Here is a 27,904-nt window from a genome sequence, read left to right on the forward strand (position 1 = left end):
ATGCCCAGAATGATAGTTAAAGGGGTTGTCCAGGTTTGGGGTTCAAGTCTGCTGTCACTCTATGTGACTGCAGATTTGTGAATCCTCTTAGTGCACATACTGTGAACTGTCAGGATTCTCCAGCGCCAGAAGCAGGCGGACGTGTGACCGCTAGTATATTATATGCGATTGTAATGCAGGTGCCGAAATGCAACGCACAGAGACACAAGGTAAGGACAGTCGGAGATGATTATAAACAGTTTATGTATATATAAAGTGGGTATTCTGAACAAGGGGATAACAACAAGGGTATTGAACGGTAATTTGAAATATTAGCAAAATACGAAGTCTCTCAAAGTAATGTGGTGCACCCAGTCAGGGGAGTCACCACGTCAGTTCTTTATCTGTATAGGGCCCTAGCGGGGGTCACCGGTTATTCCCGCTAGGCCGCAAGTCTTTTCCGGACAAAATCAATTAGAGCAAGTTTAGCTTCTTCCGCCCCAACTGCTCCCCTCCTAACCTGAGTACCTAAACCCAACTGACCCCGGTACCGTGAGTGAACAGTAGAAGTGACGGCCCTGTTCACGTATGCAGCTCCTCTGCTTTTACTGGCGTGACTTTCCTGGCTCAGCAGTCTCCCAACTCCTCTCTTCCTGGCCGTTGGAGGCAGTCTCTCAAGACGTGGATAGGGGGGTCCAGACCTCGTCTGTCGCCGGGCGACGTCGGGTTCCGCAAACTCACTCGGCACCGCAAGCAGGTTCCGACTCTCTTCAGTAGGCACAGCACTTGAGTCACATCTGTGAGGGATCCGGAGCTCATTCACCGGCGCCCGGCTGTGGCACCTCGCAGGCCTCCGGCTTAGACCTGCCACGCGGGGCTTCTCAACACGCAGGGAGCACGTCTGCTCCTCTCTGCTGCTTGGCGCCAAAAAACCCTCAGGCTTGGCGCGCTGGCCTCTTGTACCTTGGAACTCCTTCCTGGAAGTCATCTGACTGGGTCCAGCATCTAAATCTGCCCCCCCTTTAACTTCTCTTGTACATCTCGGTTCCGCATGACTGTGCCTGGCCAGCAGATGGCAATCTGTCTCTATCTTTGAAGCACCCTGTAAGAATCCTCTTAGAGGCCCTTTTGTCTCCATTACATTCCTCCCTCTTTTTTGTTCGCCACTCCTCGGGCGAGTGGATTTATTGCGGAATGGATGCCTCTTTCCAGGCAGTGCAAGTTCAGACAGGAGTTGGGCACACTCCTCTGTTTTCTGTTGGATCTGAGACCAGATGAACTCTTCTTGAGCATACCGGTTAGGAGTAATTCCAGCATTAGCCCGCTCAGTTCTGCGGGGCTCCTCCTCCGGAGGTGACTCCGGGATATCCGATGAATCAACCACTGGGGATTGCAAGTCACTTCTCCATTCATTCTGGGTCCTACTCGGGGTTGACATCGACGGTTCTGACGGGCCCAACTGCATTGTGGTCCATCCTTCTTCATCCCCCAAGGTTCCTGTATGTGGCACCTCGGTCAATTCGTTTGAAGGCCCATCTTCGTTACAGGCCTCTGCTTCAGAGGAGCAAGGTCGCAGCATATTGCGGTGCAACACCCTGGGTGCCGCGGCGTCATCCCCCTCGGGCTTGACCTCGTAGACTGGGTTGTCGGGGTGAATCTTCTTCACCACCCGATATGGTATCGCCTCCCAACGATGGTCCAGTTTACTCCCAAATCGTTTGGGCCTTACCAGCACACGGTCTCCTGGCTGGAGTGATCCACCTGAGGTCGGGGGCCGATCTACATGCTCTACTTCCTGAAACTTCTGAGCAACCAATCTTCTCACCGTCTGAAGCCGGCGCTTGTGCTCTCGAATCCAGGTACTCGGGCTACTGCCCAGGCCGGAGTCTTCTGAGTCTAGCTCTAGTTCAGTAATTTCTCGCCCACTCCTTCCAAACAGCAACATGTAAGGGGTGTAGCCAGTAGTCGCATCAACTCGATTATTATACACCCACACCAACTTGAACACAAATTCGGGCCACTTCATCTTTTTGTCCGCTTCCAGCATTCACAACATTTGCAACAGGGTTCGGTTGAAATGCTCACATGCGCCGTTCCCTTGAGAGTGGTAAGGCGTTGTTCGGGATCGGTCGATCCCATAGATACTGTATAGTTTATCCATCACTCGTCCTTGGAAGCAGGCCCCTTGGTCAGAATGTATTCGCTTCGGGCACCCATAAATCCGGATGAAATCCTGGCAGATGGCCTTAGCTGCGGCTTCTGCTGTCTGGTCTTTGGTAGGCGTCACTACTGCGAACTTGGTGAAGTGATCAGTCATCACCAAACAGTGTCCGTAACCATTGTATGAAGTTCCGATCATCAGATAGTCAATCATCAGGACTTCCAAGGGTGCAGAAGTTCGGATGGTCTGAATGGGAGCTCTTTGTTCCGGGGGCTTGCTCAACTCACACTGGCGACATGTTCGGCAGACCCCTTCGCATTCTTGCCGCAGTTGAGGCCAATACACCAGCCGTTGCAACCACCGAAAGGTCTTGTCCACACCGAAGTGAGCACCTCTTCTATGAGCCTCCTGGGCTAGCTGCGTTACGAGCACCTCTGGAACTACTACCTGCCAGGTAACATCAAACTCTCGAGGTAGCTGGATTCTTTGGCATAGCAAGCCATCCTTCAGGAAGAGCCTCTCCCACTAGGATTTGTAGGGTAGTTGGAAGGGAAGCGGCCCTGGCTTCCTGGTCGGATCTTTGACCAAGGGCGACCCATTCTCTCAGCTTTGCCAGCTCTGGGTCGGATTGTTGCAGGTGTATCCACTTGTCCCTTGAGCGGCCCAGAATTTGAGTGGGCCTCGGCTCCTCTCTGGTCTCCTGGGCGTCTACCACAGCAGCAACAAACTGGCTGAAATCCGGAATCTCATCGCTTTCGAGCTCCTCATCTCTATCCCTCTTCGGCCCCGTCTGAGTGACCCGGGACAGGGCATCTGCATGAGTGTTCAGGGCCTTGGACTGATAGGCGATCTTATACTGGTATTTGGACATTCTTGCGACCCGCCACTGCTCTAATGCGCCCAGCTTAGTGTTCTCCAAGTGGGCGAAAGGGTTGTTATCTGTCCGCACTTGCACTTCTGACCCCGACAAGTACTCAGCAAATTTCTCGGTCATGGCCCACACCAGTGCCAGTAGCTCCAGTTTGAACGATCTGTAGTTGTCCGGATTCTTCTCCGTATCGCGGAGCGACCTGCTGGCATATGCAGTCACCCGCTCTTTTCCTCCTTGCACTTGAGCCAGCACTGCTCCCAGTCCATGCAAGCTTCCATCAGTGTACAACAAGAAAGGCTGCGAAAAGTCAGCGTAGGTCAGAATTGGGGCATCCGTTAGCACCATTTTCAATGCGCGGAATGCCTCTTCTTGTCGTGGGCCCCACTGAATGGGCTGCCGCTTGGCTCCCCCAGCCGTTCCTGTCAGCAATTCATTGAGCGGGATTGCAATCTTAGCGAAGTCTTTAATGAATCTGCGGTAGTATCCAGCGAGCCCCAGGAATGCCCTCAGTTCTCTTAGATTGGCGGGTGTGGGCCATTTCTGCACAGCAGTTACTTTCTCCACAGTGGGGTACACTCCCTCACTGGACACAGTGTGCCCCAGATATTCAATTTCCCGCTTAAAGAGACGACACTTACGAGGCTTAATTTTCAGGCTGTGTCTCCGAAGCCATTCTAACACTTGTTCCAGTCGGCAGAGATGATCTTCAAACGTAGCGGAATAGATAATGATATCGTCCAGATATATTAAAGTGGCTTCAAAGTTGAGGTCCCCCAAGCATCTCTCCATCAGTCTTTGGAAGGTTCCTGGTGCATTTGTTAGCCCGAACGGCAACCGATTGAACTCAAACAGGCCCATAGGGAGAACAAAAGCTGTCTTCGGACGATCCCTCTCAGCTACTGGGATCTGCCACTGGCCAGGTCGAGGGAAGAGAAGAACTTGGCGTTTCCTAACGCAGATAGAGACTCTTCAATTTGGGGGAGTGGATAGGAGTCCCGTACTGTACAGGCATTCAGCTTCCGATAGTCTACACAAAATCTCAGGGTACCATCCTTCTTCCGGACCAGCATGATAGGGGCCGCCCAAGGACTCTGACTTTCGCGGATCACGCCGTTCTGCAACATGTGGGCCAACAGCTCTTTCACTTCCTGGTACATTTGAGGCGGGATCTGCCGATATCTCTCTCGAATGGGGGCAGTATTTCCGGTGGGGATTTCATGCTGAATGTCCCAAGTGCACCCGAAATCGTCTTCATGTTGTGCAAACACTCCCTGATATCGCTGTAGAAGTTGTTCGATCTGTCTCACTTGCCCAGCAGAAAACTCAGTAAGATTAGCCTCCATTTTCTCCAAGAGGTGGCGCCCAGCCAACGGTTCTCTTCCATTCTCTTGGCTGTTGAGGGACACCTCCAGGGTCCATGGCTCTCCTTCCACAGGTGGCAGCCCTATAGCGTTAGCTCTGGTAAGAGCCTCTGGCATTATACAAACCCGCGCCACCTCTTGTCGGGGCAACAACTGTAAACTCGTGCCACTTAGATTGATGCAACGCACGGGCACTCGACCCTGCCGCACGGTGGCCAGGGTCCGAGCAACCAGGAGTCCAGAGGGCGCTTCTTCTCCCTCCATTGGTTCAATTTGAATGTCCACGCCCTCTAAGGACACATGTGCCAGCACAGTAACATGCCATCCCCCGTGAACTTGGGAAGATGATTGAGCATAGCCCCAGGGGTATATGGTTCCGGCCAGCCCCAGCCCCAGACTGATCTGCCATCTCTGCGTCTGAGTGTTGCATCCTGCCGACTACGCCAAATGTAATACAGGTGCCGAAATGCAACGCACAGAGACACAAGGCAAGGACAGTCGGAGATGATTATAAACAATTTATGTATATATAAAGCAGGTATTCTGAACAAGGAGATAACAACAAGGGTATTGAACTATAATTTGAAATATTAGCAAAATACGAAGTCTCTCAAAGTAATGTGGTGCACCCAGTCAGGGGAGTCACCACGTCAGTTCTTTATCTCTGTATAGGGCCCTAGCGGGGGTCACCGGTTATTCCCGCTAGGCCGCAAGTCTTTTCCGGACAAAATCAATTAGAGCAAGTTTAGCTTCTTCCGCCCCAACTGCTCCCCTCCTAACCTGAGTACCTAAACCCAACTGGCCCCGGTACCGTGAGTGAACAGTAGAAGTGACGGCCCTGTTCACGTATGCAGCTCCTCTGCTTTTACTGGCGTGACTTTCCTGGCTCAGCAGTCTCCCAACTCCTCTCTTCCTGGCCGTTGGAGGCAGTCTCTCAAGACGTGGATAGGGGGGTCCAGACCTCGTCTGTCGCCGGGCGACGTCGGGTTCCGCAAACTCACTCGGCACCGCAAGCAGGTTCCGACTCTCTTCAGTAGGCACAGCACTTGAGTCACATCTGTGAGGGATCCGGAGCTCATTCACCGGCGCCCGGCTATGGCACCTCGCAGGCCTCCGGCTTAGACCTGCCACGCGGGGCTTCTCAACACGCAGGGAGCACGTCTGCTCCTCTCTGCTGCTTGGCGCCAAAAACCCCTCAGGCTTGGCATGCTGGCCTCTTGTACCTTGGAACTCCTTCCTGGAAGTCACCTGACTGGGTCCAGCGTCTAAATCTGCTCCCCCTTCAACTTCTCTTGTACATCTCGGTTCCACATGACTGTGCCTGGCCAGCAGATGGCAATCTGTCTCTATCTTTGAAGCACCCTGTAAGAATCCTCTTAGAGGCCCTTTTGTCTCCATTACACGATCACATGCCGACTAGACATGCGTGGCCTCTCTCAATACAAGTGAATTGCGCAAGGACGGACACGTCTAGTCGGAATGCAGATTGCATATTTGCGGTCACATAACCGCCTGCTCTCAGGACCGTCAGCAGAGAATATTGACAGTGTTCAGTGTGCGTGCTGTGAGGATTCACAAGTCTGCAGTCACATAAGGAGTTGTCCATGTTTGGGGTTCAAGTTTGCAGTCACTGTAATACAACAGTTCTGGGCACATAAAGCCTCATGTTATCGGCAGCACATTCCCTGTTTTAAGCAAGACAATGTGCTGCGGCTGCCGATAACAATGATGACTGCTTAAAAATTATTGCAGAAAATCATAGTCTGGCAAACACTCAATGAACAAGCAAAACGCTGTTTATAATTTATATTCATGCTCCCCTAAACGCTCGTCCCCCAATCATCAGCCTGTGTAAATTGGCCCTTATCATTATGTAGAACAATATGAGTTACTGGGAACAAGATCTTTGCTGGAATAGTTTGCATATTGGGAGACCATTAAAAAGTATAATCTGCTGTACCCATAGCTTGATGAGGTTTTCTCTCTGAACTTTAGCATGAACACGAATATTAATTATTCCTAACCTGTAAATCCCTGGTTATAATATATCACCTTCTTTAGCTTGGTAGATTGATTTTTTTTTTTTAATAAATACAATAATGATGAAAATTTTTAGTGTTTAGCATAAAACTGTGCTAATCAGTGAGCAAAAGATTGTATTTTTCAGGCAAGTTGGGTTAGACTTTCTGTAGATATTGTATGTTTATTAATTTCTTATTTGCTAAGAAAATTAATTTTAAAGCACTAAGCTTAAATCTAATGCTCCGAGGCTTGATTTGCGGAAAACTGTTTTTACGCAGTAAATGATTGTGGAAAAATATGATAACATACTCGAAAGAGCCTGCTGATGTTTACTATGCAGAGACATGGAAGCATTTAATCCATTCATTACCCTTTTTTCAGATAAGATTAGACTGAATTAAATACTTGTGCACAGAGCTCCTGGTTCAGAAGCACTTCTGTCTCAGGCTAGTTGTGTTCATTTCTCATCCTTCAAATAAATGCATGTTCTAATTCAAGAATCCCAGTCCAACCAGTAAAAATATAAAGCTCAACTCGTATCCCTCTTTTAAAACATTTCCAAAATTTTTCTTTCATTTAAGTATACAGAATGTCCATCTTTGATCACCATTTTGTATTTTTATTTTGATAGGTACAAAATTCTATACGGATTCATTTATTTATAAACAATTATTTTTTATTGAGGATTTCCGGGAATGTTTTTTTAATCTTTTTTTCATGTCCATCGACTGCATGAAAAATATCAAGCAGTTACTCAGCCTCCCCTGCTCCAGCAACTCCTCGTCCTCACTGCTCAGGTCTTTGTTGTCACAAATACAGTGCACGTGACTGCTGCAGTCCAGTGATTAGCTGCAGCAGTCACATGCGCCGTAGTTATGAGGTCAACACTGCAGTTTGTCAACAAAGACCAGAGCAGCAGCAGAGAAGCGTCGCTGGAGCAGAAGAGGCTGTTGATTCTGTTATTTTCAATGATTACAAGTTGATGGATATACAAAAACTGTCCCCTAAAACCCATTTTAAATAAATGTATTCACCCTTTGAATCCCCATGTAGCCTAAATAACTGACTTTTTTATGGCACACAGAAATGGCCTGTAGAAATTAAAATTGAAATAATATTGAGCCATTTTGCATAGGATAGACTTAGTAAATCCTCATGGATTAGCAGAATTAAAGGACAATGTCACTCAGTGGAGCACTGTGTTCTCTTTTTTTGCAGTACCTGGCACAACAGGGTTTGTACAGATGTAGTTGTGCCTGGTACTGCAGCTCTGCCCATTCCAGTTAATGTTGGTGAGTGTGGCTAAAGAGGTCGTCCACTACTTTTACACTGTACACCCTGCACCCCACCCGACCAGCTGTTATCGGCAGCGACCGCCGGCTGGAAAAGCTCACTTAACCCAGCTGCTTTTTCTACTTGTAGGGGCAGCCACAGGGTACTACACATCCACCTGCTATTGATTTGAATAGGAGGCGGAGGTGTAGTAACCTGCGGCGGCCACTACAAGTAGACGGAGCAGCTCAGTGGGTGATTACTTCCGGCCGGTGGCCGCCGATAACAGCTGATCGGCCGGGGTCCGACACCTGGCACCCCTGCTGACCAGCTGTTATCGGCGGCGGTGACCGCCGTCCAGAAGTAATCACTTACCGAGCTGCTCCGTCTACTTGTAGTGGCCGCCGCAGGTTACTACACCTCCGCCTCCTATTAAATCAATAATAGGTGGATGTGCAGTACCCTGCCGTGGCCACTACAAGTAGACAAAGCAGCTCGGTAAGTGAGTTCTTCCGGCTGCCGCCAATAACAGCTGATCGGCGGGGGTGCCGGGTGTCAGACCCCAGACGATCAGACATTGATGACCTATCCTAAGGATAGGCCATCAGTATAAATGTAGTGGACAACCCCTTTAAGCTATGCCTTCATGCTTGGGCAGCACGGTAGCTCAGTGGTTAGCATTATTGCTTTAAATTCTCTATTAATCTTACACTATCTTGGGATATGAGAAACATTAAGCAAAGACACATCTGTACTTCAAGTGTGTTTGTTACTATCTAATAATTACTGAAATTTACATAGGGTTTGACTCTCAGCTCCAAAGAACTAAAATATTTTAAACATATGTTTCTTTTATTTTCTAGGGGATTCCTTCACTCAGTTCCGGTTTGCTGATGAAAAAGGCTGGACTGCTGAGAATCTGGGTAGTACACAGGTAAGATGTTTATGTATCTGGAGTGATAATGTATGTACAGGGCACTGCTATCATCAGGTATGGCAGACTCAATTCTATTACTCTTAAATAATGCAACCTGTTAATAAAAAAGGCCCTTTTCTCATGGAAAAATACAACAAATCTTTTTTGGATTAAATTGACCAGTGGCCATTTATGAACAAATACATAGCAAATAACCAATTTTAAATAATAAGGCTGTGTGCCCATGATGCGAATTTAATGCGTTTCCGGGGCAGCATTTCCACCGCGAAAATGTATTAAAAACGCTTGTTAGGTTGTCTGCCATGTTTCCCAATGATAATCCGCATGTGCTGTGCACATGCTGCGGAAATTTCCGCTGCGGATTATCATTGCGGAAAAATCCGCAGCGGAACCAATTATTGTGCGTAATCGCCGCCATTGACTTGCATTGAACCGCATAACATCCGCATGCATACGTGTATGCATGTGGATGTTATGCAGTTCAATGTGCGGATGGTACCTGGGTCTGCAGAAGAGGAGACTCTCATCCAGACCTGGATACTATTAGTAAAAAAATAAGTAAAACGTAAAAAATAAAAAAAAAAACCATTATACTTACCTCTCTGGTGGCATGCTCGGTCCTTGGCGTCCCGCGGTGTTCTGAAAGGACCTGCAGTGACGTCATTTAGTCATGGATTGGTCACCACGTTTAACCCCGATTATCTTTCAAATATCCCTTCCCAGCCAGTCCCTGTTATGGGGGTCTGTGACTGTGATGTAATTTGTGTGGCTATGTAGGGTATACCAATAGCTTTGACTACGTCTAATGAGAAGATGCCCGCAGCTTATCTGTAGTAGGGAAAAGCATGGCACTTCTGGTAGGTAGGATCCTGTCCCATAATATAGTAGGTAAGAAGCTTGGCATTCAGATATGATGAAAGATGGAAACTTTAATGAGTAACAGAAATCCAGATTGTTATACATTTATGCCTATACAGCAGACCTTGATCAGTACACAGATTGTCCTGGAAAACTGCCTAGTCCAAGGCCATAGCACTATGGTAGAGCAGCAGTATCTAAGTGCCATGTTTCTTATCTGCAGCTTATCTGTGACAGGTCAATTTCAGCCTACTATGGAGTTGCCAACTTGATTTTTATTTTTTTATAATCTGTCCAGAAAAAAAGAATCATGGACAGCCAACATTTTTTTACAGACAAATTGGAACACCATAATATATCATGAACATTTTAAGTGATATATGTCTGCAGCCTTAATTATGAAATGTAAAATGATGACAAATAGTCATAAAAATCTGAACAAGTTTTTCCAGCTTCAAAAAAATCACGGGCGCATCACATTTGTTTTACAGTCAGGGTAATTTATTCTGTTTTATGGACTGTCCAGGAATTTCTGGATGGTTGGCAACCTTGGACTGTTGATGCCTTTGCTGTCCTACATACTTTCTTTGATGAAATGTTCCAAATTCTGTTATGTTTTGTACAATTGGTAAGTACCGTTAGTGATGTGGAGAAAGCAGACACCTATGCCACTATGGGGTAGGGATGAAACTTGTCATTTTTCATTAATGATTTGGCTAAGTAGCAATTTTCTCATGTATAATGAAGAAAACTAGAGACTGTTGTGGAAACAGGCAATTAATTTAATGATTACTTAGCTAACATAAATGGTGAACTTCGGGTGCCGAGGGTGATGGGGCACTGTCTGAAACTCCAGACTTGGTTATCAGGAGAGCATACGCTGCACCCGATTCTGACGTTCATTTGGACAATATTTCTACTTTTGTTAATAAGCTCTCTATGTGTTGCTACCATTGAAATCCCGTTTTATGTTCACATAATGGAGTCGTACGTTTGTTCTCCTGGTGAGGACAAATCCAATCTCATTTCTGTTTCCATTACGAGCCTTCCTCATTTTGATTACTGGAGCGCTCCCATTCTCACAGACTCTGAACTATTTGGGAGAGAGTGAATTACGGAGCCTTTTAAAAGCATCCTTATGAAGTGTAATGTAGCAAGAAGCCAGGTGTGTTCGGAGCTGTCTGCCAGGAGATAAGGCGGTATGACAGCCAAGTGGCAGCGATTCAAGCGATGGTTAGAGAAATTAGATGTGATCTGTAAACTGCAGTCATTAGCAGCTGCCTCTCTGCTGAGCCCGCACTGCCAGCAGTCAAATCTCGATGACTTTGGTGACTGTGAGGTTTGCGTTACAGGCTTCCAGGAATGTCCAGGTCTTAGAGAAGCAGTTGCAGATAAGCAGCCGCATGTATCATGAGCTTTAATTCTCGCCCGAGTCGCAGTGAACTTTAAAAGCGCAGCTGAGGGACAGTTAGCTGTCGCCTTTAATCCCAGAGGTTCTGTCTGCATTACTTAGCATTTCCCTTCATGATACAACTGCATACTAATAGGATGTCAGTGATGATTTTAGAAATGCTGAAGGTTGATGGGCAGCTCTCTGTGACTGTGCAGTACGTTTCCAATATAAGCCGAGGCGGGGCCCTCTCCATAAATATTAATATATGGATTTGGGTAGAATGTGGATGTATTCATTAGACAGATATTGCCTTCTAATACTGTAGACATTTTTTGCTTCTCAATTGCATTATTTAAACCAGCGCTATGCTCCCATTCCCTCCTTTGTATCCTTTTTGTTTGATACAGTGAAAAGATAAATTGATTTACAGAAGTGAAGCCACACAGGCACAGTAGATATTTCTCATTTAGCGCTGTATATTACAGATTTTAGCTCTGGAGCTGTCTCTTCCTTTAGTTATACCAATACTTCCACCTTTTTGAATTTTCGCTATGAGCTATGAAATACAACTATTTATATATAGGGATTCATTGAATAGATTCCTTACAGCACTATTGGAACTCTGAATGCTCTTGTAGATCTCCTAGATCTAGTATAGATAGTTTACCTTTGTCACATCTGTAGCTAATAATTTTCTAGAACATTTGGAACATTAATACATTTTTAGAAATTGGCTTAAATTATTTTTCAAAATTTCTACAACATTTTAGGAATTCTTGGGTCCTGGCTATTGTACCATGTTGCCTCACAGAAATCAATTCCTCTCCTTCAGCATAGCCTTGTAAAGGTCTCCAGGTCTTCTCACCTTTGATCTAAGTTTCTTGTACTTTTAGGCTATGTGCCCACAATGCAGAAATGAAGCAGAAAATTTCTGCAGCATTTCTGCATCTTCCTGGCAGAAAAAACGCATGCAGATTGTGCATGCGTTTTTCCTGCAGAATACATGCGGATTCACATGCGTTTCCGCATGCAGATTGACAAGCGCTTTCCAGGCGATAGCATCACTTGGAAAGTGCTTGACAACTAGGTCACACTGTATAAATCCATGCAAACAGCATGGATTTATATAGTGTGACCGTAAAAAGAAAAAAAATAAAGCTATTGTGCTGCAGCGCTCGTTCCTGTCTGGTTCCCGGCTGCCGGCATATCGCGAGACACAGCGGTGAAGGGCCTGCGGTCTGTGACGTCACCGAAGGTCCTTCAGCGCTGCCGGCATGCAGAGAGAGCCGTCGGAAAGGTGAATATAAACTTTATTATTATATTCTTTTTTTTTACAGGTACAATGGTACCCAGGTCTGGATGAGAGTCTTCTCTCCTCCAGAACTGGGTACCATCCACACATAGAGACGCATAGAATCCGCTTGTAGAAATGTACAGACGCGCATTCTATGCATCTCAATGCAAGTCAATGGCGGCGCTTCCGCAAAATTAATGAACATGCTGCGGATTTATGAGCGCTGCAGAAACGCTGCGGAAAAATCCGCAGCATGTGCATTGACATTGCGGATTGCCATTGGGGACCATGGGGTGCGGATTACCATGCGTTTTTGATGCGTTTCCGCTGCGGAAATTCCGCAGCATAAACGCATGAAAAACGCATCGTGTGCACGCAGCCTTACGTCCGTGTCCGGATTCTGAAAGCTCCATATAATCCGAAAGTTTAATGAAAGGTTTCATTTAGAATAGATATTCATAAGAAGATGATGTGCAGTGGCTCTACATTGCTCATTTCTATTTAATCAATTAAACACCCAAACCGAATATCACATGAGGGGCCTAATAGACAGAGACAACCAGCAGACACAAAGCCCCCCTAAAAAATACCTTTTAATACACTGTGTGCTGAATTATTAGGCAAATGAGTATTTTGATCACATGATACTTTTTATACATGTTGTCCTACTCCAAGCTGCATAGGCTTGAGAGCCAACTACCAATTAAGTAAATCTGGTGATGTGCATCTCTGTAATGAGGAGGGGTGTTGTCTAATGACATCAACACCCTATATAAGGTGTGCTTAATTATTAGGCAACTTCCTTTCCTTTGGCAAAATGGGTCAGAAGAGAGATTTGACGGGCTCTGAAAAGTCCAAAATTGTGAGATGTCTTGCAGAGGGATGCAGCAGTCTTGAAAATTCCAAACTTTTGAAGCGTGATCACCGAACAATCAAGCGTTTCATGGCAAATAGCCAACAGGGTCGCAAGAAGCGTGTTGGCCAAAAAAGGCACAAAATAACTGCCCATGAAGCATGCCAAGATGCCATTCGCCACCAGTTTTGCCATATTTCAGAGCTGCAACGTTACTGGAGTATCAAAAAGCACAAGGTGTGCGATACTCAGGGACATGGCCAAGGTAAGGAAGGCTGAAAAACGACCACCTTTGAACAAGAAACATAAGATAAAATGTCAAGAATGGGCCAAGAAATATCTTAAGACTGATTTTTCAAAGGTTTTATGGACTGATGAAATGAGAGTGACTCTTGATGGGCCAGATGGATGGGCCAGAGGCTGGATCAGTAAAGGGCAGAGAGCCCCACTCCGACTCAGACGCCAGTAAGGTGGAGGTGGGGTACTGGTATGGGCTGGTATCATCAAAGATGAACTTGTGGGACCTTTTTGGGTTGAGGATGGAGTGAAGCTCAACTCCCAGACCTACTGCCAGTTTCTGGAAGACAACTTCTTCAAGCAGTGGTACAGGAAGAAGTCGATATCGTTCAAGAAAAACATGATTTTCATGCAGGACAATGCTCCATCACATGCATCCAACTACTCCATAGCGTGGCTGGCCAGTAAAGGTCTAAAAGAAGAAAAAATAATGACATGGCCCCCTTGTTCACCTGATCTGAACCCCATAGAGAACCTGTGGTCCATCATAAAATGTGAGATTTACAGGGAGGGAAAACAGTACACCTCTCGGAACAGTGTCTGGGAGGCTGTGGTGGCTGCCGCACACAATGTTGATCGAAAACAGATCAAGCAACTGACAGAATCTATGGATGGAAGGCTGTTGAGTGTCATCATAAAGAAAGGTGGCTATATTGATCACTAATTTTTTTGGTTTTTGTTTTTGCATGTCAGAAATGTTTATTTCTAAATTTTGTGCACTGATATTGGTTTACCTGGTTAAAATAAACAAGTGAGATGGGATTATATTTGGTTTTTATTAAGTTGCCTAATAATTCGGGACAGTAATAGTTACCTGCACAAACAGATATCCTCCTAAGATAGCCAAATCTAAAAAAAAACCACTCCAACTTCCAAAAATATTAAGCTTGGATATTTATGAGTCTTTTCGGTTGATTGAGAACATAGTTGTTGATCAATAATAAAAATAATCCTCTAAAATACAACTTGCCTAATAATTCAGAACACAGTGTAATTTACTCTAAAAAGGACTCAAAAAATTCCATAGACAAACAACAATAATACTCCTAATGATAGGACATCAAGAATTAGGTAATACACCGACCGGGAGGGAATACAAATTAATCCTGTCCCTATTCTGTCCCTAAAACCTCTCCCTTCCTGACAGCGGGGTTGGCACCCTAATTTGTACTTTCGTGGCGCCCCCACTCCACATCGGTGTCCCTAATGTCCCTACAAAGACCCTTATCTTAATTTTAATAAAACCACAATGGTGAGAAAGGGTAGAAAAAAAGTGAACGTATAAGTAAAGAAGCCGATAATTATTAATCAATAGTTATAGATGGCCAAATTCATATAGTAGGGTATATATCAGTGCTCTAGAATTAAGGAGCGCAATGTTTATCTTGCCATAGCCAAATCAATCAAATAGCAGCCAGAGCAGTCAATCAATTTATGGACACATACTCCACATTAGTTATCCAGCTATGTACCCCAAAGGGCTCCAAAAACAAAATCCCACCTAAATAAATATATGCCACACAGTAGTAAAATCAACACAGACACTTATTCCTTATTATTTCACCATTCATCAAATGGGATTCTGGCATTAGTATCTAAAGAGGCATAACATCCATAACACAATGTCAGATCCAGATTTTAGACTACTAGAAATGGCAGTCAATTCTAAATATTCATTAGAAAGTAGGGAATGACACTTTTTGACAGTCAATCATAGATGTTCATTAGTAAACAAAGAATGGCATTTATCATTAATAGTCCTTAGTGATATACACGCAGCATTGACTGGCAATCTGGGGAGAGGGATTGATGTCCTCCCCAGGTCCCCTGATGAACCCTGGTGGAAACTAGGGGGAAAGACGTTGGGACTAGGGACTACTAAGGATAAGTGTCATTTTTTACTTACCAATGAAAATTTATCTCTTGACCATAAATTGATTGACTGCTCTGGCTGCTATTGATTGATTTGGCTATGGCAAGATAAACATTGCGCTCCTTAATTCTAGAGCACTGATATATACCCTGCTATATGAATTTGGCCATCTATAACTATTGATTAATAATTATCAGCTTCTTTACTTATACGTTCACTTTTTTTCTACCCTTTCTCACCATTGTGGTTTTGTTAAAATTAAGATAAGGGTCTTTGTAGGGACATTAGGGACACTGACGTGGAGCGGGGGCGCCACGAAGTACAAATTAGGGTTACAACCTCCGCTGTCAGGAAGGGAGAGGTTATAGGGACAGGATTAATTTGTATTCCCCCCCGGTCGGTGTATTACCTAATTCTTGATGTCCTATCATTAGGAGTATTATTGTTGTTTGTCTATGGAATTTTTGCGTCCTTTTTAGAGTAAATTATTAAAAGGTATTTTTTAGGGGGGCTTTGTGTCTGCTGGTTGTTTCCCTCATTTCTATTTAATACCTTGAATCTGGTGGGCATGTTTTTGTAATGCCACCATGTCCAGTGCTTTTTGAAGGCTAATATTCAGTGCAGCCAACAGCCATGGCTATGCAAGATACATATAGTGCCCTTAACAATGCAAACATAATAGTAACAGACTTGGAGAATAGTTTGCTTTTTTGTCATATTGTCTATATGATACCAGCAATAAAACCTATGTATTAATGATGGCCATAATGCATTTATAATAACAGGTATTTGCCAATATACCATAATCACCTACATAATGCCCACATATCAACTGCCACTAGAACAAATAAAAACCTTCACATACTAACCACTGCTTTAAGTAATGGTAAAAATTCCACTTCTCACATTTGCCTTTATCTTTTGTCAGCACCACCTACTATATTATGTCGTTAAAAACACATCCCTGATAGCGAATAATAACAGAAATAAAGGGAAGTGAGATCAGCTCTACCACTATAACAGAAGACTGGTCTCGCTCATAGGGTTTCACGCTAAAAATCCTACCTTTGTTTGTTCTCTGTTTCCACCTCTTATTTTATTGGCTACTGCACCACTTTGTATATTATTGCCATTTCTTAAATGCTTAAAACATTCAAGGGAATATGTCAGCAGGTTTTTGCTATGTAATCTGAGAGCAGCATGACGTAGGGGCAAAGAGCCTGATTCCAACGATGTGTCACTTACTGAGCTGCTTGGTGCAATTTTGATAGAATCCCTATTTTCTCTGCTGTAGTACATCTGCTCAGAAGGCTGAGCTGTGTAAAAGCCCACCCCCACCACTGATTGGCAGCTTCCTGTGCACATTTTCATTAAAGCTTCCAATCAGTGTTGGGGGCAGGGTTAGACAGGATTGGCTCAACTGCCTGGCACCAAATACCTAGTCCTGCAGTGATAATCTCCTGCTGATAAAATTCTGATTGTATTGGAACTAAAGCAAACTGCTGAGCGAGTGACACATCTCTGGAATCAGACTTTCTGCCTCTATATCATGATGCTTTCAGATTATGTAGCAAAAACCTAGTGACTGATTACCTTTAAACTGCTCTGTTAGGGACCTGCTCAGTGATTGGCAGCTGCCTCTGTATGCTCACACGGAAGGCAGTCATTAAGTAGGACCTACTACTAGACTACTAAGAACTGAATGAGCAGAGGATGTCTTAACCTCTTAGAGACCACCAATACGTCTTTTTACTGACCTGAGATATAAGAGAATATAATCCCCCCGATGTGTGAAAATGCAGCAGCTGTCGGCTGTGCACTATGGCGGACACCCTCCTTCATCAGCCATGATCAATGTTGGCACCGACCATGGCCGTTTAACCCCTTAGATGCTACTGTCAATAGTGACTATGTCATCTAGATGGTTATCAGTGTGTAGGGGATCCCTCTTTAACCATGGTTCCATGGTAATTTACAGCCAAATAATGGCCTTAGAGTCTTGCTGCTATAGTTACCTGTTCAGAAGATAGCAATATTTAGATGGTAAAAATAAAAATTTTATTTTCTGTCATACCATTTTGGATTAATCCCGAAAAGCACCTGAAGGGTTAATACACTACCCCACAGAAGTTTTAAATATGGTGAGTGGTGCTGTTTTTAAAATGGTAGCTGTTTGGGGGACCTATATAATTAAAACCCGCCAAAAGTCACTTCAAAACTGAATAAGTCTCTAAAAAAATTAGTTTAGTAAATTTCCTTGAAAAAATGAAAACTTGCTGCTACATTTTTAAATCTTCTAAAATGCTAACAAAATTAAAGAACATTTTACTGATGGTGCTGATGTAAGGTACGCATAAGATAAATGTTATTTATTAACTTTTTGTATGGCCTGGCTTAAAGGGATAATCATTCAAAGTTTGAAATTTGCTACATTTTTTAAATGTTTGTCAAATTTCTGATATTTTTATAAATAAACAAAAATTATTTCTAGCTAAATTTACCATTATCATAAACTATAATGTGTCACGAAAAAACAGTCTCTATATTACCGGGATATGTTGAAACATTCCAGAGATATTGTACTTTGTACATACCGGGGTGTGGCTCCCCCTTTTTGGGATGTTTACTTTGTTTATATTGTGTCGAAGCTGGAGAACAGTGGAGGCAAGTCCACGCTGCCAACTGTATCAATTGCAGAGAGAACGCAGAAATTCAAATGCGTTTTTTTATTCAACGTGTTTCGGTGCAGACCTTCTTCTTCATAAAGTTCTCTGTGGTTTGTTCTGAGGAAGAAGCAGGTCTGCACCGAAACACGTTGAATAAAAACCGCATTTGAATTTCTACGTTCTCTCTGCATTTGATACCGTTGGCAGCGTGGACTTAAAGCCCCGTCACACTAAGCGAGATCGCTAGCGAGATCGCTGCTGAGTCACAAGTTTTGTGACGCAACAGCAACCTCAGTAGCGATCTCGCTACGTTTGACACTTAGTAGCAACCAGGCCCCTGCTGTGAGATCGCTGGTCGTGTTGGAATGGTCTGGACATTTCTTTGATCGTTGAGGTCCCGCTGGGTAGCATGCATCGGTGTGTTTGACACCTTACCAACGACCTTGTTGACGACTCAGACACAGAAACACATAGGCGAGCATCGTTATACAGATCGTTACGGGTCACCGCATCGTTGCTGCGTCGTTGGGAAGATCTGACTGTTTGACATCTCACCTACGACCACATAGCGATGCAGCAACGATCCCTGACAGGTCGTATAGTTGTCGGGATCGCTGTAGCGTCGCTTAGTGTGACGGGGCCTTTAGCTCCACTGTTCTCCAGCTTCTACATGATATACCATTGTGGATCCGCAGCAGATTATATCTATTCAAACTAACACAGAGGTTGTGACTTTCACAATCCCGCCAGGTGAGCATTTCCTCTCCCTTTGTTCTTCTTTTCAACCTGGATAAGACCCTATTGCACTCTTTATCTTTCCAGATTCCTTTGTAGTCATTGTGTTTATATAGCTTTCCATGGGCAGGTGTCTGAACAGTTGGGGCCAGGTCCTGCTCTGCCCATATCTATTTTGACATCTGCTGACACATGGAATTCACCTGGTGAACTACACCTAAGAGTTAGGTACCATCCCGATTGGGTACACCTTGTCGCAGTGGGATGACTTTTATGATTTTTTGATCAAAGCAGTGTTAACCAAGTACCTTATGTTATTTACATGATCTATTATTATGTATTCATTTAATTACTACAGGGTATTTGTTCATTGTTTTTTTTTTATCTTAGATTCCAGAGTTATTGCCATAGAATGTGAAAAATTGATAAATTTGGCCTGTTCACGTAGCGGTTCATAAAAGAAATGAATAAAATACAATTAATGTTGAATTTTGATGTTAGATTGGGTGCGCATTCTCTATATTTCTCTTATATTTAGCATATACTTTGGGAATATGCTTGGAAAGCTCTCAAGACTAACACTAAACATTTCCATAAAATAGAGGGAGGCTAAAAGTATAATTTTGGCTTTTGTTTGAAGTATGCAAGAATGTAGCAGACTACAATATTTACATGGATAAGATCCTGAAAATATATCTCTCATAAATGAATACCATATTCTTATATAGGTGATGAATGCCTCTTCTTTAACAGGTACATTTTGAGCTTTTCAATAGCTTTTCATGACCTATCCGATCTCTGGATACCATTGTCGCCTTTTGGTGATAGATTCAGTAAATGGATACCTAATAGTGTCATTCATCACCTTTAATCTTTAATGGAATCCACTTAGAGATATTCCCATCTTTGCCTTTCATGGAATAACTTCTTCTAGGTCCCGACATACTTTCAAAAATGGCAGAGTGCCACTGCGCTACACTGTGTATTACGGAGGCCAAAAATGCAGTATGAAGCAAACTTTCCTTTACTTAGCTACGCTTCTACACTATGGAAGAGAAGAACTGTAAGAATTAGTCGTACTAGTAATCATTGTCTCTTACATTACTAATAACAGTCAGATAGCCGATTTACATGGCGGGCATGAACCGATGGAAACTAAAAGAAAAAATGCTCATAGCATGAGTTTGTAGGCAAAATAAATAAATACTGACAAGTTAAAAAGACTCACTTTAATAGGTTGTGCTAAAGTCAGCACAGCGTTAATGAAAGGTTTTGGGTTTTTTTGTGCTGCCAGATAGTCTGCATTCTGTCAGCTGATGTAGCCTCAGAGCTGCTCTGGGATGTATAATAAGTGTTGTGAAATATAAAATAAGAAAAGTGGAGCGAGGGGAGAGAGCGCAGAATCTAAGTGCAGTATCAAGATTCAAATATATATTAAATAAGTGCTGGTTGCACTCACCTTTTTGATGTCAAAATAAACTGGGTGGGTTAGTTGTAGGTTCTTCTTGTTCACGGTTTGCAGAAGTGTTTAAATAGAATACAAATGCTTTACCGGAAAGAATCCTTTTGGATCTTTCGATTAAGAACATTATATCCTGATGGGCTAAATGATGTGGTACAAGGGGTTTAGCTAAAAAGGAAAAGGGATAAATGAAAAAGGTAGGAGGGAATAGAAGAGAATAAAGAAAAACCCACCACATATATTTATTTTAATTTTTTATTTATTTTTTTTAAAAAGGGGGAAGAAAGGGGAAGAAAGAGAAGGAGAAAGGGAAGGAAAGGGAAAGAAAAAGAGGGAAAGGAAAAGGGGAAAAAAAGGAAAAGAATAAAAGTTTTTTACTGGCATGAATTTTATACATGACATTGTAAAAAAAAAATTTTTTTTTTAATTGGATTCATTCAGATTAGTTTTTAATGTTTATACTCCTATGCTTGTAAAGCTATTTATAAAATGGGAGTGAAAGAGTTAAAACCTTGGTAAAACACACGCCCAACAATGATATGCACTGACTTTTTTTATATATAAAATGCATAAAGCAGTAGTAGCCTATATGTGATACCTGAAGAAGGCTCATAAGAGCTGAAACACGTTGCATGCTATGTTAATAAAATTTGGTTACTTAATATATCACCGCATCCTACCTACTGTGTTCTGGGAGCGCATACCACCTGGAGAATAATTACATAATAAGTGTTGTGAAATTCCATTGAAAGGTATCAAACATCCAAAAGGGCGCACTAAAAACACATCTGCCGCCTTCTTTTGTTCGAAGGAAGATGAATGTTCTATTAAAAAAAAATCAAAAGATTTTATAATAAAGTCCAAACCACAACTCGGTTTGGAGCCATCTGCTCCTTTCTCAAATGACAAGTCTGTACGCTAACACATTCAGTGAGCAGTTTGCATGCAACCGTAAAGGGCGCCAAATGCGGCATTCAGGGTGCGCCTATATCTTTAAAGAGTATTAGTTAAAATACTGGAAAAGAATACATTTCCATAATCCAGTTCATACTATTCAGACAAAAATGATTTATTGAACATCGGGCTATCAAAAATAATAAGACATCTTGCTATTAAGCAAATACGTATCCCAATTTCCCGGAATCGGTGGTTACATTGTAATTCCGCACTGACAGACATGGTAGCGAAGCAACTCAGGACGCTAAGGCTTCAGCCATTTGTTAGAGTCTAACATCATTGGTGCCTGCGCACTATTAGCCCATTGTCAGGTAACCAAAGATACCGATGTATGTGTAGTGATGGGATATGACGCATGGAAACCTGGGACGCTACAAGTAAGCATGATTTTACACGTGCGCCATGATATTAAATAGAACGCCATTGACCAAGCAGCTTTGTACGTGTACGAAGTTGTGTGTGCTTCCATTTTGTACATTGTTATCTGGTTCTTGTGCTATTCTGTAATGACAATAAAATACAATCCAGAACCTAATTCAAAAAGGTGGATAGTAACAGCTAACTGAATCTTGTGGACAGTGAACATTGCATTCGGTCAAATTAAAGAGACCTAGACGTAACTGCACAAATTAGTCTGATTTTGAGACTTTAGCGGATAGGTTTAGAGTCAAAGGTATCTGATAACATATTGGCTTTATTTACTTTCTCTTCGCTTCATTTTAACACAAGGACCGTGCCATGAACCAGAAACAAACAAATCTGAGAATATGCACACATGGTCAAAATTGTTGGTAGCCCTCGTTTAATGAAAGAAAAACCCACAATGGTCACAGAAATAACTTGAATCTGACAAAAGTAATAGTAAATTAAAAATCTTTGAAAATGAACAAATGAAAGTCAGACATTGCTTTTCTGCTTCTACAGAATTAAAAAAAAAATTAAGCTCATGAAACAGGCCTGGAGAGAAATGTTGGTACCCTCAACTTAATATTTTGTTGAACAACCTTTTCAGGCAATCACTGCAATCAAACGATTCCTGTAACTGTCAATGAGACTTCTGCACCTCTCGACAGGTATTTTGGCCCACTCCTCATGAGCAAACTGCTCCAGTTGTCTCGTGTTTGAAGGTTGCCTTTTCCAGACGGCATGTTTCAGCTCTTTCCAAAGATGCTGAATAAGATTTAGTTCAGGGCTCATAGAAGGCCACTTCAGAATAGTCCAATGGTTTCCTCTCAGCCATTCTTGGGTGTTTTTAGCTGTGTGTTTTGGGTCATTATCCTGTTGCAAGACCCATGACCTCCGACTGAGACCAAGCTTTCTGACACTGGGCAGCACATTTCTCTCTAGAATCCCTTGATAGTCTTGAGATTTCATTGTACCCTGCACAGATTCAAGACACCCTGTGCCAGATGCAGCAAAGCATTAACATATTGCCTGTTGGCAAATAGAACCCTCAACTAAAGCTCTATAAAACGTAACTTTTAATAATTAAATCCTTATTATAGTAGTAATTTATATTAAAATTCCAATATATTTAGCCTCTATCCCCTGATGACACCGGTTAGGCGAAACATGTCGGGGAGGCTATAATTTTAGTTTACAATAGGACAGGTAGGGAATAGTGCAATAAGTGGTCCGCGGCCACAAGCATATGATAATGGAAATAGATAGGATGGCTATTGGATACACAGTTATGCCAATTGAATAATCCTGATAGTCCTCACTACCTGCGCCTATATTGGAATTTTAATATAAATTACTACTATAATAAGGATTTAATTATTAAAAGTTAAGTTTTATAGAGCTTTAGTTGGGGGTTCTATTTGCCAACAGGCAATATGTTAATGAGTTAAATTGCCCCTACGCTGTCTCTGGCTGAACAGTGTTGGCTAGATGCAGCAAAGCAGACCCAGAACACAACTGAGCCTCCTCCATGTTTCACAGTAGGGACAGTGTTCTTTTCTTGATATGCTTCATTTTTCCGTCTGTGAACATAAAGCTGATGTGCCTTGCCAAAAACTTCCATTTTTGTCTCATCTGTCCATAGCACATTCTCCCAGAAGTTTTGTGGCTTCTCAACATGTAGTTTGGCAAATTCCAGTCTGGCTTTTTTATGATTTTTTTTCAACAATGGTGTTCTCCTTGTCCGTCTCCTATGAAGTCCACTTTGGATCAAACAACGACGGATGGTGCGATCTGACACTGATGTTCCTTGAGCTTGAAGTTAACCTTTAATCTCTTTAGAAGTTATCCTAGGCTCTTTTGTTACCATTCGTATTATCCGTCTATTTGATTTGTTATCAATTTTCCTCCTGCGGCCATGTCGAGGGAGGTTGGCTACAGTCCCATGGGTCTTAAATTTCTGAATAATATGTGCACCTGTAATCACAGGAACATCAAGCTGCTTGGAGATGGTCTTATAACCTTTACCTTTTAACATGCTTGTCTATAATTTTCTTTCTAATCTCCTGAGACAACTTTCCTTTGCTTCCTCTGGTCCATGTTGAGTGTGGTACACATCATGTCACCAAACAGCACAGTGAGTATCTGTAGCCCTATATACAGGCCCACTGACAGGCCCACAAGATTTTAGACACCTGTGATGCTAATTAGTGGACACAACTTCATTTAACATGTCCTTTTTGTCACATTATTTTCAGGGGTACCATCATTTCTGTCCAGGCCTATTTCATGAGTTTAATTTTTTGAAAAATTCTGTGGAAGCAGGGTTGAAAAGCAATGACTGACTTTCATTTGTTCATTTTCATAGATTTTTAATTCATTATTACTTTTGTCAGATTCAAGTTATTTCTGTGACCATTGTGGGTTTTTCTTTAATTAAACAAGGAGTACCAACAATTTTCACCACGTGTGTCCATATTTACTTAACAGCAAGTTCCCTTATTATTTTTGGAAGCCTGATGCTTAATAAATCATTTTTGTCAGAATAATATGAATTGTATTATGAAAATGCATTGTTTTCTGATATTTTAACTATTACATGTAAAGATGTGGGCTCACCCTTAATACTGCATTTGGCGCCCTTTACTGTTGCATTTAAACTGCTCACCGGATGTGTTGGCATACAGATTTCTAATTTGGGGAAGGAGCAGATAGCTCCGAAATGCGTCATGGTTTGGACTTTTATTATAAATTCTTTTTTTTTTAAATAAAATATTAATCCTCCTTTTGGATTTAAAGAAGAATGCTGATGTGTTTTCACTTTTCAGTGCGCCCTTTTTGATGTCTGATACATGTCCTCAGAAATTCAAAACAATATTAACATTAAATTCTTCCTTTGCTGTTAGTAAAGAAATTTACATTACGGGCAGCAAATCTATTATACTGGGAAAACTATTCATGGGAATAAAGTAGAAAACAAATCAATATTTATGTCGGCTTTTTTACTTGGATCTTTATATTTCAACACTCTGTTACTATGGAGACATCAATATCCCAATTCTATACTGTATATTGGTGGATATACAGTAACCAGTGCTCCATTTCCAACAGGTTAGATGGCTGAAAACCTCTTGTGTAGGTTCACTACTGTAAAATGGGTAAAGTATTGTAAAAAAAAATAAATAAATAAATCCCAAATTAAAGAAAACCTTAGCTATCTTACCTGAGGAAGGCTATTCTGTACCAATATATAGCCGAAACGCGTTGTTCTATGTATCTTTTTTTATGATGATTTTTATCTAAGTAAATTCCTGAAGACTTTTAATACCTCTGCCTGGTGCCTGTCTCCTGGGAGCGCTGAACTGACTGGATGAATCCTTTCATTTTCTCCTGACCTTCATTCCACGGTCTCCTGGCTGAGAGATCCGTTGTATCCAGACTATAGCTGCACACCAAGGAGTCAAGGCATCTCAGTCAGACCTAAGAGGTCGATACGCTATGCCACAAGCTACATCAAAGGTGAGCAAATTAGCTTCTGAAAAATAGCTGAACCTAATAATCTGCACTTAGATCTGCGCCTGTGTTTTCTGTCTTTTCCCCTCTCCTAGACCCTATAGCTTTGGGGTCATATACCTCAAATCTAGAGTAAGGGGAGGTAAGTAAAATAAGTAAGCTGACCTAAAAATTAATCCAACAGTTTGAAAATCTTTTATATTATTCTTCATCTTGATAACCACACAACTATAGTAATGCTGTATGTAGTGTCTACATATCCAAGTTTTCACCCTACCTCCAAGTGTACATCAATAAGATAATCCATATGGACAAATCCATCCATTTGTTGATTCCATAGAGCAAACCAATGACACGATCATTTGTTTTTTTTTCTATTTTTAAAGCATCCAACATATAATGTTAGGTGCAAAATTAGACTTCTGTTTCTAGATAAGGGAGATTACTATGCTATATGAGCCAGAATTGTGTTCTAATATGTGCGAAAAACGAAAAATATGTGTCTTAATATGCGCGAAAAAAAGATGCCTAGCACCAGAGAGATGTTTTGTTTTAGACACTTTTTGTGCCTTGTTCGTGGCCTTGATTGAGATGCCTCACCATGCACCAACATTTTGGTACACAATGATTTCTACCGTAAACTGTCAACTAATAGGTGGTGTAAACTTAAAGGGCATCTGACAGCTGATACATGCAGCTCGATCCATGCTGGCTTTATGATTTTAGCCATGTATGTTCAACTTTGAAATACTGCGACGTTTCAGAGAAAAACATGATTTAATGGCCGCTGGGAACCAAACCGCACAGGAGACTAGTCGGTCAGGTGGGTCCCCGGCGGCTTTTCCCCACCTACTGCCCTGAAGTGACAGTCTCTCCCCACGATCACTCTGCTGGGGGGTGCTGATGAGCTGATAACAGGAGCGATCTCCCTTTGTCAAATTCCTCACATGCCACTGTCACTAGTGACTGTGGCATCTGAGGGCTTAAAAGTGCTGAGATTGGCACTATGTCCAGTATCAGCACTTGCTGCCAGGGCTGTGGAGTCCGTAAGCCAAACCTCCGACTCCTAAATTTCCATGACACCGACTCCACGACTTCGACTCCCTCATACATGGCTCATGTTTAAGTGATAAATTGAGGAGTCGGAGGTTTGGCTTTCCGACTCCACAGCCCTGTTCACATTTGCGCATTACACCGTGGGAATGTTCTCTTGAATATATCTACGTTCCAATGTGACACATGATTTTATTGACAAATATAGAAAATCACTGTATTTCCTATAGATTGGCTTATTGTGGCAAGGCTTCTCTCCATACGCCCCGCGCTGAGAGCTAAATGCTTATGAAAATGTTACAAAGCAGAGGGGTCCGCCGCACATTACGTCCCCCTGCAGCTGAGTGTAAATTGTTTCCATGACAACAGTCATGCTTTACACTTTTCACTCAGTAAATGAAGCAAACAACAGGTGCATCTAAAACCTGGAGCGGCGGTATGGACGGCGCAGGCCAGGTAGGGTTTTATGAGACCTGAAGTAATACTGTAAATAAGGGAGACGAGAGGAAACCTGGTACATGACCTCTAATAGTCTTTCTCCATCTCACAGCATCACATTTCTGTACTTTTCTGTAATCTCATCTAATCATGTTATGGTCATAATCGATCCTAAGAAGAAAGCTTTTCTATTTTCTGCTGCATTGTGATGCTGTCGACTAACCAAAGTACAGAGACGTCTCACACATCCCTATTGAGGGGTTCGGGGCAGTTTCCTGCACATGGGGGGATCTGGAGCGTCAATGTACAAAGAAAAACTGAAAGCGAGCAGCAGTGCTTCAGCCAGGAGGACAGGAGGTGAAGTCACACCCTGGCCCCGAAGCCTAAGCGGCAGGGTTGCCAACCGTTCACAAATTCCAGGGCAAACGATAAAAATGGGACCCTTTTTTTTGCCTTGTCCGTAAATTTTTTTAAAGCCATCCATGATTTTTTTTTTAAGTTGAAGAAACTTATACAAATTTATTTTGACTGTAATTCACGTTATTTTAAAGTTTAAAGTAAATGCAACTGTTTTTTCCTAAAAGATTTATGGGCTGTAGATATACATCATAATATAATAATTTTCTCGCATTTTCTTAAGTTTCTGTAAAAAAAAATTTTTTAGAAGCTGTCGAGAAAAAAATAAATAAAAATTGGCAGCTCTGATGAAGGTGGGTAGGGGGATAGGCAAAAAGTTTCATGTGCCCATGCGACAAAACCAGTACTATTAAAGGACCTGTGGGAGATTTTGCATTGGAGCCCACAAGCCTCAAGTTACACCTGTCATGCTAGGTAAGGGAAGAACCCAGCGTGCGACGATGGGAAAAGGGGGGAAGCCCAGCAACTAGGGAAAGGGGGAGTGGAGACTCCCAAGCAGATCTAACAACCCCCTGACTCCCCCATCGTCCCTAAATAGGTTCCGCACCTATCGCCGAGCAGGAATACTTAGCCCTAGCTGACTCTAGAGCTAGGCCCTAGGTATGGAGGGAGAGGGGTGAGCACTAGTCAGTCCCACTGCAACTAAAGACAACAAGGGGAACATACAAGGGGATACACTTAGCTTTAAGAAGACACCAGAGAGATGACGACTACAATCCACAAAGGAACTCCAAAGAGAATCCAGCCGACCGCCAGAACTCCACACCTGAACAGAGGAATTAACTCTATTACCAGCCACCCTCTGGAGAAACCGAGTGTTTTTAAAGATCTAGCAAGGGTATGTCAATTAGCAGCAGAAGGTGGAGATCACCGCTGGGTCCTAGAGAGGGAGAGATTATGAAAGGATTAAGATGATGTCTACAAGGCCAAGCGCAGCGACCTTCTACAGCCAAATCCAGAATGACTGTCTGTCAAACCTGACACAGCCTTGACAACACGGCTGATTTCAGGATCTTTATTCTGGGACTTGTGAGGGTTCCATCAGTTAAACTCCCTGAGCAATATTTTATTGCTTCTTATTTCATTATTG

General features: G+C 42.7%; 1 protein-coding gene across 1 annotated transcript in view; it reads left to right on the forward strand.

Moving 5' to 3' along the window:
• AVEN (apoptosis and caspase activation inhibitor) overlaps positions 1–27,904 on the forward strand; it is a 542,539-nt gene that overhangs the window by 448,120 nt on the left and 66,515 nt on the right. The window contains exon 3 of the mRNA XM_073639004.1: positions 8,530–8,600. Within this exon, the coding sequence (XP_073495105.1) occupies positions 8,530–8,600 (71 nt within the window). The remainder of the gene's footprint in view (positions 1–8,529; positions 8,601–27,904) is intronic.

Source organism: Phyllobates terribilis, unplaced genomic scaffold (genome assembly GCF_046119375.1).
Source record: "Phyllobates terribilis strain yellow unplaced genomic scaffold, ASM4611937v1 Scaffold_7__3_contigs__length_470593459, whole genome shotgun sequence".
Classification (NCBI taxonomy): domain Eukaryota; kingdom Metazoa; phylum Chordata; class Amphibia; order Anura; family Dendrobatidae; genus Phyllobates; species Phyllobates terribilis.